The sequence below is a fragment of the Neopelma chrysocephalum genome, unplaced genomic scaffold, assembly GCF_003984885.1.
Source record: "Neopelma chrysocephalum unplaced genomic scaffold, ASM398488v2 Primary Assembly neopelma1_96821, whole genome shotgun sequence".
NCBI lineage: Eukaryota > Metazoa > Chordata > Aves > Passeriformes > Pipridae > Neopelma > Neopelma chrysocephalum.
This window is the reverse complement of record NW_020925465.1, coordinates 162,538-176,066: the sequence shown is the minus strand read 5'-3', so window position 1 is coordinate 176,066 and position 13,529 is coordinate 162,538. Positions and strand designations below refer to the sequence as shown.

Genomic DNA, 13,529 nt, shown 5'->3' with positions numbered 1-13,529 from the left:
GTTGTCTTTCACAGTGCTTGAGTCAATTGGAGTTCAAGGCCAACTTGAACTCCAATAGAGCTTTGGCTGCAGAAATTTTCTCCTTTTGGTGGCAAGCAGCATCTCTGTAGTCCTCAAGGACTGCAAGGAAGGATTTGAGGCTGAAACAAAACCATATTCTTTTGGAAATTATTAGATACATCTTGTACTCTTGTAGATGCACGTTTTCCTCAGAAGATGGTCTCTTTTCAATCTGCCTGTCCTTCTGTCCTTCTTACATGAAGGTGCCAAAATAACATGACTTTTAGGACTTTTAGTGATAATTTTTAAAGGCTCTTCTCATTTCCCTGTAAAAAGATGCACATACAGGAAATCTCTTCTTAATATCCAGAATTTGCCCATGATGAAGATCCTCTCCAAGTCACTTTCATCAAATATCAGGCAAAGCACATGTAGGAAGTTGAGGCTCTTAACACCCCTGTTCATGGCATGTAGGATTTGTCTCTTGAGTTTCAGGGCCACAAATTAAGGCATTTCTTCAATCCTCAGAGTCACATTTTTTCAGGGTTTCAATAATTGTAGTAAATGGTTCAGCTTTAGGCTGTGCCAGCTTTTCTGGTCCAGCTGGACTTGAGTGGTCCCTGGCAGAAGCTTGGAGAAGAGACTATGGCACATGTAAGAGATCAGTGCCTGTGGAGTTGTCCCAGGCGAGGGGGAGTGGTCAGCTGCTTTTGCCAAGCCTGGTCCCTGGGACATGTTCTCAAAGAGCAGGTTCATTCCCAGTGCTACATGCTTTCTCTGGAAGGGCGCTCAGGAAATACCCTGGATGAGCTGCTGATCACTGAAGCAGGAGTAGAAATAACTGTGCTGGCCAGGTGCCACTTCATAATGTGGCTGCGAGGATGCCAGTGTATTTAAGGGCATGGGAGCCTGGTGCCATGAGCATGTAAAATGAAGATTATTCCTGACTCAGATGGGGTTGGTTAGAGGAAGAACGTCGTGATTTGATTTAAAAATGTTTAATTTTCATGGTCTGTGTGTACAGTGTATAACACAATAACATAAACATCTGGCAAAATTATATTGTTCAGAAACTGCATTTACATGTTGCATCTTTTGGCAGACGGAGTGCCTCCAGAATTTCAAATTGGTAGAAGTGCTTATGGGCAGTAAGCAAGGTAAGTGAAGGAGCATTGGTCGAAGGCATACCTGTAACTGATCTTCAAGGGTTTTTTTTCCCATTCCAACACAGTTGCAGTTCATTTTTTCCAATAAAAAACACAAATGAAGCTTCATAATGATGTTGAAATACTTCATCAGAAGTGATGCTGGTCCTCCTCAGTTTTGTGTGTCCTCTGAGAATAAGGTTCCCTTCTCTTTCTTTGTTCTCACATAAAAATTTACTTCTGGTTTTTGGTGGGTATTGACACTTTGTCCTGTTTTGGGGAGCTGTGTTTAACTGACATAATTGCAGTTATTTATTAAAGATTAGTTCTAAGGTTCAAATGACTCCCTCCCTCTCTCTTCTTTCCCCTGACACAACCCCCAAACAAGACTAAGTTTGAGTCCTAAAATAGTCCATAGATAGTCCAAATAATATGTGTGTGTGTTAGGAAGTACAGAAATCTCCAGTCCTGGTGTTGCTCAAGTGTTTTGTGATTCTGCAGGAGCTGAGCTGGTGTTCTCCAAGTTCACGTCCCTTTATGCTTCAGTATTCTTAAGGTTGTACAGAGAGATAAATAAAGCCATTGATCTCTGACCATAGCTGAGTAAATACCTTTGTAGTTCAAAAACTGGCTCGATACTTTTCTTTATGTGTGAGCATCAGGCAGTTGTTTTGTAAGGTTATTGTAGCCTTGCGAATGTCTTAACCTTGGTTGGTTTCTGGTGCTTGATTTTAAAGTATCATTTGCAAACTTACTTTAACTGGAAGTTGTTAGAATTCTTTTAGTATTTTGATAAAACACAGAAGTAGGTTATTAATGTAGCTGTTAGGGAATATAGTTTTAAGATCTTCTGTCCAGCAGTTAGATTGTTATCAAAGTACTGCTTGTTTTTTGAGTGGGTCCAGGCTGTTTCTGCCTTTCTTTAAAGAAGGGTGGTGTTTAGGAACTGTGAAAAAACTCAGACTGTTCCAAGCACCTAAGTGTTTTTTCTGTTGAATAATGAGTAGTTCAGGTCACCATGGCCTTTTTTGTTGAAGTTAGTTATATGCAGAGCTGTACTTTTTCCCTAATTTTTTTCTTTCTTTCTTTTTTTTTTTTATGTGTTTAATTGAGCCTGATAATAATTTACATTGCTTTCTAACATCATCAATGTTCTTGCTGTCTCCAGTTCAGCGCATGGTTTTGGACAATCAGGAACTGATTCTTAACAGATTCAAGGACATACGAAAGGTAAATCTGAAAAAAAAACTACCATGATCCTTTTATTTTATATAGAGTCCCCTTTCTTACAGAAAAAGTGAGTGATCATTACCCCCCAAGGTGGTTCATCTGTAGAGAAGCTAAGATCTTGAGGTTTGCTTCTGTTTGTGATATTCTTTAGGCATAGAGGATGTGATTCTAAGTGCAGAACTGTTTTGGATTTTGTTTCACGGTATCTTTTTGCCAAATGTCACGTCATTTATTTTCCTTTATTTTGGTAGACTTCAATACGTCAGATGAATCAAACAAGATTTTACATTGTGGAAAACAGTAAATCCATTGTGCAAGTAAATTTATTTGTTGGTGGCCTTCCACCTCAGCTTTCTCCTGAAGAATACACAAATATTCTCAAGGAAGAATTAGCTATCAAAAGTAAGTAAACAGGTGCATTTTCAGATACTTTAACTTGTACAGAACAAAATGTAGCATCTATTGCTCCTTTTTATTTTTATTTTTTTAAAAACTTTTTCTGACCTTATTTAAAAAAATTATTCTGCCTCCTACTCTCATGGAGGCTTTTTTATTAATTTTAACGTGCTCATGGTTGCATGAGAAGTGTGACAGCGCATTATTCACAGAATTATTATATTACTTGAGTTGTGACCACACCTTTTTTTTTTTTTGAGGGAAAAAGCATCAGTCTTTTAAAGAACTGTACGTACCTTAAACCATTCAAATTATGCCAGTGCAGTTTAATTCCCTGTACATGAATGTCCCTTTCCTTTATTAACCTCTGACGCTTTTTGTGTGGGTTGTTCTCCATGTTATTTGTGGGCTTTGTGTCTGGTCATGGAGAAGTGTGAACTGTGTGTCTGTACACACATATGGACAAGCACTCAGGGAAAAGAATTTATTTTTCTTTTTCAAAGAAGTGTAATTGATTTTTCATAATAGTCCTTCAACCAACGCTTTCTATAAACAGTGTCAGGAATGCATCATGATTTTTGTTTCAGGAAACAAAGCGTTTTTCCCAATCTTTTATGTAACTTCAAGAGGAATTAAACTTAAAATGCTAGAAAGAATTCATAGTCACCTTTTATGAAAATCAGTTTAGCTTTTCTTACTTGCAAAGTAAACTTAGGAGAGGGAAAATGTTAGCTGGAGGTTCTCCCTATATTTGTATAACTTTTAGTATTTATTTATATTGTATTTATGTAACTTTTAAAAATACTTTAAATATTTACTCTAAATGTACCCAAGGTTTTATGTGTTTATATTTTTACCCTTTGCAGCAAATGTAGTATCTGTGAGTCATGTTTATCAAGCACAAGGTAAGCATTAAGATTTTTACTCTTACAAACTATGTCTGTTTTCAAAACTGCAGCCTAATACTAGAGGTTTGAAGTTCAGAGTGTGTTAGTTCTACTGCATAAGCAAAAAGACCTTCAGGTAGAATGTAACACGATGTATTTATGAAGAGCAGTGGATTAGTGTTACCTTATTAAAAAAAGTTAAAAGGTTGGCTTCATGCCTTGTGTACCAGAAGGTGGTAATATTTCATCATAAAAATGAGGTTTGAAGTTGCACTTCAACTGAACAATCTAACACCACAGAACTGATGAAAACCCTTCAGGTGCTCTCTTTTTATTTTGACTTCTAAAATACTGAAGTTTGGTAGTGCTTTTGGACTCAATGGGGTTGTTTCACAGTCACTGTTTCCTAGCAGAGTGTTAGCAGCTAGCTGGAAATTGTAGAAAATAAATACATTCATCTCTGTTCATCCTTTGAGCTTTTGCTGTACGAATTTTATTTCAGCAAGGTCGGAGAAGCCGTGTGGCTTCTGAGAGCTGGAGCAGCAGTGGCTCAGGGCAGCTTTAGTGCAGTGGTCAGATGGAGATCTGCATTTGGTAAAACTCAGAAGTGTGGAATTTTCTCTTTCGTGTGTTTAGGCATCTATATTTGAGATGTTTCACATCCTTTGGCAGGTTTAAATTTCACGTCTGCTAAATGGATCTTTCCATATCATGGTTTTGAAGACTGTTGTGTGCTTCCTTTGTGTATTTGCTGTCTCCACATGGCTAATTAATACTTCTCATAAGGAAAACTATAAAGCTTTCAGATGTGCCTTCTCCTTTTCATATTTCTTAGTGGAGAATAGTTGGATTTGCAATGCTCTTCTCATGTCACAGCTTCATTGAACCAAATATACATGCATGAGTTTTTTTGTTTGTATGTGATTTTTTATTGTCAGTTCCTTTTATTTGTGTTTTTGTGTTTTTCATAACTTCCTGACTCTCCCTTTTCATTGCACCCAGGTTATGTGACCAGTTTACATCTCATATGCTGCCTGTTATGCACCTTGATCTTACCCTGCCCCATTTTCTTCCTCATTAAGTCTCTCACTTTAAACTAACTTAACAGTACTTTATTTTATTTTTATTTCATTTTATCTTTCTCTTTTGTCTTCCCTTCTTCCCCAATTTCCTCGTACAGGACCTAAGGCAACATAAAGATCTAAAACTGATTCTCAAACCAAATCTTTCCTTGTCATAATTCTTACAGAGGTACTCTTAATGAATGGAACTAATGGATTTTTAATAGTGAGATACAGAATGAAACCTGATACCTTTGTCACTTGTACATGATGAGAAAAGCATATTAGTTGTGATAAAGAGTATGGAAATACGCCCTACCTCTGAAGCTCAAAGGAAGTCTTTAAATGTGCATCAGTTCTGTGCTGCAGTTCTTGCTTGTCTTCAAACTACTTTGCTTTAACAAAAATCTGAGGTGTGTTTTGGGCTTATGAAGAAAGCTTTGGAAACAGAACATCCCAATTCACTGATAACAAACAACCGCGGAGTAACTTTTGCTGAATAATGTTCTGAGTAAACTGAGTGAACTTTTGCTGTGATATATGAGACCTATTTCCGATAATAATAGAAAATATAAAAAATAGTTCTGATGCCTCTTTACAGGTGCTGTTGTACTCCAAATTTCATGTTTTTCTGAAGCTGAAAGAATATATATGCTAGTTAAAGATACTGTTATCAATGACAAGCCTCTGAATGCTGTGGTGATTCCTGAAGTTATGGTAAGAGATGGGTTTGAACAACTGCCCTAAAAGTCTTTCTGCTGGAACTAAATGAAAATACTTTTTATTTAAAGAGGCCATACAGTGATTTTCTCTAAGTAGTGTGATGAAAAAAAAATCCTTTAGAGCCTGTACTTCACATAATGATATACTTTTGTGAGTTAAATCACTTGTCCTTTTACTGTTGAATTGTCAATATACAACTGCCTAACTATGCAACTATAAAGGGGAGAAAAACATTTTTTTTCCCCTCTTTATTTCTTTCAATGATGAAGAAGTTAGGTGGGATTTTAGTTTTAGCTGGCATGTCTGAAAATGTCTGCAACAATTTTATTTTGGGGACTAAATGTGTTTCCTCACTAACCATGAGGTAAAATACTATTGCTTATCTTCACATTTACAGTATCTTTGTTTCCCCATTCTGTAGCAGAGGGAGTCTGACCTTGTTCGGACCTTGGGGATTTCAGAAGAACATAGTCTTTTGAAAAACTTAGTGGAAGAGTCTTTGACAAATTCAGACTTGATTCTGATTTATTAATTTTTATGGTTACAAATCACTTTTATATGAATCAGTTGGTTTGCTAATAGGTTTCATGTTAAGAAAATAGAGTCAAGGTGAAAAGAGGGAAATTATTAACTGAGCGAAGTGATATTTTTAGTCAGGATATGATGTAGGTTCCGTCCAAAAGAGGGTGTTGCCATAGTTAGTTTCTGCTCAGCTGTTCTGTATCTTGCAATTTACTATTTTTCTGGAGTTGCATTATGCCGAGTGAAGTGAGAGTCTTGGTTTGGCTTCTTGGAACTTCACAGAATGTCGAAAACTTTAAAAAATTACATAATTAATGGGAATTATGAAACTACTTTAGATGGGAGGGTCTCGAGTTTAGTAGCCATAGTTGTTTACTTACATACCTGCTTTTACCATTTAAAAATGAGTCCTACACTTGTCAAAGTTTTCTGAAGGCAAAATTATTTTTTTTGTATGAGCAGATACTAGGGGTAGTGCTTGGATGCAACTGGCAAGATTAAAAGCTATCCCCCCTCCTTGTTCTTACGCATACACAGGAGTTACATTTTATGAAATCCTTAGAGACCAAGGCCCCGCCTTGTCCAAACTAGGTTTCACAGTGCCTGTTATGAGGAACAGAAGGCATCATGAAGATGGAATTGCTTTTCAATACTTGTTTTTGGTGTTTTTCAGGCAAATGCATCATGAGCCTGTGTTTGGTGTCTGGTGTGTGAAGTTGAACATACTCCACTCTGTTGATTACATGTGTCTGTTTTCCTGAGACTGGATGTGTTTGAAGTGAACTTCTTGATGTCAGGAAAATGTGGATAATGCTAACTGTTATCTGGTGCGAGATATTTTTAGAAATTCCAGGGGACTGCTAGGGATTAATTTTGAATATGTAAGAAGGAGAGAGGGACTGTACATGGGCACAAACATTGTACTTCCATTTCAGCATGTAATGTTTATATTTGGTCGTCTCACTGAAATAAGACAAGAGTTAGCCTAAATGATACTTGAAGTGTTGTTTTTATATGATTTGGCCACCCAGCTTATGCCATTCACTAGTTACCCAGGGTAAGCTAATGAGTGATTGATGACTCTGCTTTGGGTAGCAACTGGACTAGATGACCTCCTGAGGTACTTTCCAACCTGGACTATCTTTTCATCCTGTGATAATATTAGCCTTTGTTTATAGATGTGATCATTTAAATACAGTACCAGGAAATACCCAGGAACTGAGCACAATACTAAATTTACACCATGTTTGACATTCCTTTTGTGAGTGAAATACAAAGAAACTGGGAATGAAGGACTAATGATTTTTGGAAACTGCAACTTACATTTGAAAAAAAAAACCTCACCAACAATAAAACAGCCCTTTTTAAAAGTTGATAAAAGCACTGAAGTAAATTGGTGGTTAGCAAGCTGCTAGTTCGTTTTTCTGAGGTGAGATTTGCTTACTCTGTGTCTGAAATACCTTCTAAAGAGGAGGCACAGTTTTAGTCTGGCATAATCTGGTCTACCAGAAGCAATTCACCCTCAAATTACCATCACTGCAAAATTTGAATGCAGAATCAGTTTGTACCAACTGCTTATTAGAAAGTCAAGCAGTTAGTGTTACAGATGTGTTGATCCGTTCTGCTGTTTCAGGCCCTTAAGAATTTAATCAAACACTTTTTCATTTCACAATATTCAAATAAATGAAAATACTCTCTTAATTGGAGTGTGAAAAAATACAGTATTTTACAAAGCTGTTTAGCTGCTCTGTGTGAGGAACTGCAGGGACAGTTTGGTTTCACTCTTTGGTATCATGCCAAGGTGAAAGACATTGCAGGGCTGAATCTTTGAATTCAGAGTTAATTTACTAGAACTTCTTTTGCAGTACTGGCAAGCAAGAAAGTCAGCATAGAGTTGTATGAGGCCAATACCAGCACATGTTTTTGTGCCTTTATCACTAATGCTTTCACTAGTGGAGTGCCCTCTTATGTTTAGGTTCCTTAAGAGTAATAGAAAAAGATGTGAGAGATTCCTAAATAGATGAAAATTCCATTTTATTCATTCCACTAATTCCTCACGCACATACTTACAACTTCAAAGCATGATAGTTTAATGAGCCTTTTTGCCAAAACACCATGGAAGATTACTTTTCACCCTTTTGAAAGGCTGTCACTCTTTTCACTGTTCACTGAAAGGGTTGTCAAGCACAGGAGTGGGCTGCCCAGGGAAGTGGTGCAGTCACCATCCCTGGAGGTGTTCAAGAAGTGACTGGACATGGCACTTAGTGCCGTGGTCTAGTTGACAAAGTGGTGACCAAAGGTTGGACTCAATGGTCTTGCAGGTCTTTCCCATCTTTAATGATTCTATGATTCTTCCATTTCTGCAATATGCTAAAAAGTAAAGAAAAAGCTTGGGAGTTGACCCAGCTGCTGCTCCAGATGCATAGAGACACCTTGCACATAATTCTTCATGAGATAATGAGACCTTTTTGGCCAGGGTGGAAGGAGTCTGTGCTTGGGCCATCGTGAGTCCTTTCAAATGGGATGTGCTGCTGGCATCCCACTTGCAGATGTTGAATTTTACTTGGCACTTAGAGATATCTGCAGTTCCTGGAGACAGCCCATCACACTGGAAGATGTGCTGTGGTTGTCATGCTGGTAGGCCTGTGGCTCAGAACGCCTTGTTCTGCTTTGTTGTGAGATGTGATTACACAGTACACTCAACAGAAAGGGGATTAGCACAGATGATAAACATCTTGCCCCAACCTGAAGCAGTGTTGTGCTAATCCTGACAAATTAAGCAATTCAGGGTACTGTCAGAGTGTCTAAATCACACAGACTCCTTCAGCTGTCTCTAAGAAACTAGCAATAAATTCCTTCCTGAACACCAGCCAACACAAAACCCCTCTGCAGATTTCACTCCTCAAGCAGAGCACTGAAGCCAGCGCTAAAGGGGGAAGGGAGTCCTCAGGCTGTGAGTCACATACTCTCTTCTGCCCAGTAACAAACTCATTTGTATGTCCCCAGTGAGGCTTTACTAAGGGTTTTAAAAAGATTCTGCAGCATAAAGGTGCTACCCTTGTGACCGTCTGTAATTGTAACAGAGAGTGTACTTTTGAGAAAGCTCAACAGCAGCCCTGCTCTGCTGTACAAACCGCCATAGAGTTTTTAACCCCTACCAAAAGATAATGGTTTTCTTAGAAGCTGACCTTTATCTAGGGATTTAGCAGTGTTTATTACTCCTTTAAGCTTAATGAAGAGCCATGATAGGAAGCAAGTTAAAGGTAAGGATAAGCACTTTCTAGAACACTTTTTTTATTCTGCATAGATGCATCCAGTACTAGATGAGTATAGTTAGGAATTTACATCAGAAGATACTTGAACGAGAGTAGTTTTGAGTAGTAGGACTGCTCAGTATACACTACATACAGATATTTTTTTAGCTCCAGGCACTCCCTACAGTTGCTTGTGAGTCTTAGTAGCATTCAGGGTATATGTTTAACTTATTTTTTTTTTGGGGGGGTACAATATTGACACTTGATGGGAAGTTTAGATGGCAGTTTTGCAGAAACTGTAATACATAATTGCAATACTTCATATTTACTTGGGAAAGATCTCAGATGACTTTACAAAACACAGCTGTGCTTTTGAATACTTTAGAGTGCACCATGTCTCAAAAATCATTGCAATTCCCTGAAGTTCCATTTGAATTATTTTAGTTACTTGGTTTTAAACCTAGAGCATTAGAACTTGCCTGGAAAAGCAAGTAATATAAAACACATATTCAATATGTCACTTCTATATGTCCCAAACCAGTAATTTTAGAAACTGATTTCCTTAAAAAGAGAAGATAATCAAATGTTCCTGTCACATTCAAGTAAGGTAATTGTTGGACTTCATTGTTGGGCTGTTTTCTTTTCTCTCATTCTTTTTGGGAAAAGTTTTTATTTACTTTGAGCTGCAGAACTTAGTATTTTTTCTTTTTATTATCTCTTTAACCCCTGTTTTTTAAAGCCTGCAAGTTTCCAGGCTTTAGACCAAGCATGAGGTTTCAGGTTGCCGTTATTGTTCAGAAAATTGAAATGGCTGGAGATGATATTTAGGTAGTAAAAAAAGCTCTGAAGAGGAAGAAATGGGGTATGGTCAGGAGGGAAGGTAGGGCAGAGTAGAAGCTGGACAAAGAGTGCAGGAAGGGAACAGTTTGCTCTGTTACCCCATGGGACATTGATGTTTCCTTTCAGAGCTGCTCTGCCTTTTGTTGTTGTGGGATTTAACCCCACACAGTGCTACAGGCTGGGAGCAGAGTGGCTAGGAAGTGGCTCATCACAAAAGGCCCTGGGGATGCTGTCAGCAGACAGCTGAACATGAGCCATCAGTGTGCCCAGGTGGCTGAGAAGGGCAGTGGCATCCTGGCCTGTGTCGAGAATAGTGCAACCAACAGGACTAGGGAAGTGATCTCCCCCTGTACCCAGCACTGGTGAGGCCATACCTCGAATACTGTGTTCAGTTCTGGGCCCCTCACTTAAAAAACGACAGGGAAATACTGGAGTGTGTCCAGTGAATGGCAACAAGGCTCCAGTTGCATCCAGGAGCGTCTAGTGAAGCATCCAGGAATGGCTGAGGGAGCTGAGTTTGTTTGGTCTCAAGAAAAGGGGCTCAGGGTGGACCTCATTGCTCTCTACAAGCACCTGAAAGGAGGTTATAGCCAGGTGGGGGCTGGTCTCTTCTGCCGTGTCTGCAGGGAGAGGATAAGAGGAAATGGCCTTAAACTGAGACAGGGGAGATTCAGATTAGATATTAGAAACATTTTCATTGTCAGGGTGGTCAGGCATTGGAATAGGTTGCCCAGGGATGTGGTAGAGTCACTATCCCTAGGGGTGTTCTAATGCTGGGTGATACGATATTTAGTGGTTTAGAGGTCACAGTGGCGGTGCCAGGCTGACAGTTGGACTGGATGATCTTAAAGGTCTCTTCCAGTCTTGATGATTCTGTGATTGTCAAAGGACTAGGCAGGATATGGCAGATGGTGGTGCAGGAACTGGTGGAGTAACAAGATAGCCTTTATTTCTGGAAAAACCAGAGCTCTACTTACTCTTTCGTTAATGCCTGGAATGGCTCAAGGGGAGGAAATCCACTTGTCTCTTTGTCTCTTTGGGTTGTGTGGATCCTTGAGCTGTTAACCTTAATACTCAAGAAGTCCTTCCTTTTTGTGACAGCGGCATGCATTGTTTTCCATAGACTTCCTTTGCTGTCTACAAGTAATCCTTTTCATGTGCTTAACAGAAATGAATATATTACCCTTGTTATGTGTTGGACATGCTTTGAATAATTGCTTCCCCTTTTCCAATAATATCTGAATATAGAGGCAAGAGGTGTTTTGACCTCAGTTGTCACAGTTCAGCATGAAGGTGGTTCCTTTGGAGAAAGCTGTGTGCAGAGCTTTGCAGCCTCTATCTCACCAACCTACTTATTTTGCCAGCAGTGGAACCTTTCCTGCTCCACCAACCTTCTTACTTGCTTAGTGTTCCTCTTCCCAGTGTGTTTTCTCTTTTTCAAGAGGCAATTCACACTGGATAACAGAGAGCATTGCTTATGGAGGCAGTGTTAGAGGAGAGGGATTTTTATGTGTTTGTGGGTATCTTGACACATCTGGCAGGGTGTGACTTGCAGAGGATTAGCAGCCAGCTCTTTTAAAAAAGGAAAATTAGAGGAAATCTCTCAAGTACTGTGAAGCTCCAAACAAACATTTGTTTTTAAGTGTCTAAATCAGCTCACAGGTAGATGATAGTCTGGGGTAGCTCAGTGTCAGACCCCATTTTGTATCCCCATAAACTTAACTCATTAATTTGTCCTGATTTCTCCATTGTTCACCTTAGATCATGCTCTCTGGTGGTTGCTCACAGACAGCAGTCAGCAGGCTCTCTGGGTGCTGTCTCCTCCTCTCTGTAGCTGTTGGTATCTCTCCACATGCTTGCACGCTGCGGTCATGCTGCTGCCTCACCGCCCCCTGAATCATTCTTGTCTAAATTGACTTATATTTAGCACTGTTGTTCTGTTCCCTGAATCCATCCGGTCAGCTGCATGACAAATCGCTGTTCTCTGAATGCTGTCCAGTGTGTAAATATAAATTATCACAACTTAGGGACTGTGGCAAACGTTTCTGTTTTGAACAGCACTTGTTGAAATGCCCAGTGAACTTTTCTGGCATGTACCTGCCCCCAGCCCCGTGGCAGGACAGATGAAAAGTGTGCCAGAGTCTTCTGATCTTTCTAGAACTATTTACAGGTCATTTTACAGAATGATTTGTGAGCAGACTGGCTGGCTGAAAACCAGTCCCAAGGGGGTGCTTCTATTGGCTGGAAGTTTTGACATCCAGCGAGGTTGCAAGTACAGTTCCTATGCAGTCCATGGAGTGCCCCAGGAAATCCCACCTCTGCCATGTCCAGTGGCTTCCTTTGCAGTGGTTTGTGGATGGGTACCAGACTCTGCTGCAGCATGGCCATGCTTTGAGAGCCCTTTCAGCAGCAGCTTCAGTAGAGCATAAGATACTGGCACTCCTGATTAAACCCTCCTGATAAAAAAGCTTTAATTACCTATTTGTGAAAGAAGCTTTCAGCCTCTTATTTCACAGGGAGGGGTACGCCAGTGTCTGCCCAAACATCCTCATTTTGAAATGTTTTGGCCTTGTAAATTAACATGTATTCTAAGACAACCACCAAACTAAAAAAAAAAAATTTCAGCTGGTTTGTGGAGGAGTTCTGTCTTTTCTTTTTCCATTGAGAAGCTTTCTCCTTTCTCTGTTTGAATTGTACATGACTCTTATCTCTTACGCTGTTCTTTGACATAGACTATGTACTGAAAATGTGTAAAAGGAACTGCTTACAATGACTTTGTTTCATGTTGGCTCCACTGTGTAGTTGGAGTGGGTTAAGGAGACTTCAGTTCCCAGAACATCAAGAACAGCAGCTAACCTGTCCATTTCTGGACATTGAATCTTTTTATTTATAGAATCTGGATTTTTTTACTAAGCATCAAGGAAGCATCAGGTAATATTTCTGAGATGCACTAGTAATTTTTCTTCCTATTCGTGGATTTGGCTTATCCTTTTCTTCTTGTTTTCTTTCAGGCTTCCAAGATACCACAGAATTGCTGCCCACTTCTTGTATTTGTGAATCCAAAAAGTGGTGGGCTGAAAGGTCGGGATCTACTGTACAGTTTTAGAAAGCTGCTAAACCCACATCAGGTCTTTGAACTTACCAATGGGGGCCCACTTCCTGGGTAAGTCATCATATTTTTTAAAAAAATTTTTTACATTGTTATGTTTTTTAAAGGATGTATGAGATTTACTTATTCTGAAGATCTAAATCACTTCTGTTCTATGCCTGAACACCAGGGCAGTGGATCACTCCCTTCTGATTGGTTCTTATTGTGAGACCAGATTTAAACTTTGAGGTTCTCTAAAGAAAAGAGAATAGAGTAGTTCCTGATATATAGCTTTCTGTCAAGTCTAGCAGAGTCCAGTCCTGGGAACATCAAATGCCCTTTAAAATAGCACATCTTTAATAATTATTAAAAATATCTTACAT

General features: G+C 39.2%; 1 protein-coding gene across 1 annotated transcript in view; it reads left to right on the top strand.

Moving 5' to 3' along the window:
- DGKQ (diacylglycerol kinase theta) overlaps window positions 1-13,529 on the top strand; it is an 85,387-nt gene that overhangs the window by 59,637 nt on the left and 12,221 nt on the right. The window contains exons 11-16 of the mRNA XM_027670267.1: window positions 1,103-1,157; window positions 2,314-2,375; window positions 2,627-2,777; window positions 3,638-3,676; window positions 5,321-5,436; window positions 13,070-13,221. Coding sequence (XP_027526068.1) covers window positions 1,103-1,157; window positions 2,314-2,375; window positions 2,627-2,777; window positions 3,638-3,676; window positions 5,321-5,436; window positions 13,070-13,221 — 575 coding nt within the window. The remainder of the gene's footprint in view (window positions 1-1,102; window positions 1,158-2,313; window positions 2,376-2,626; window positions 2,778-3,637; window positions 3,677-5,320; window positions 5,437-13,069; window positions 13,222-13,529) is intronic.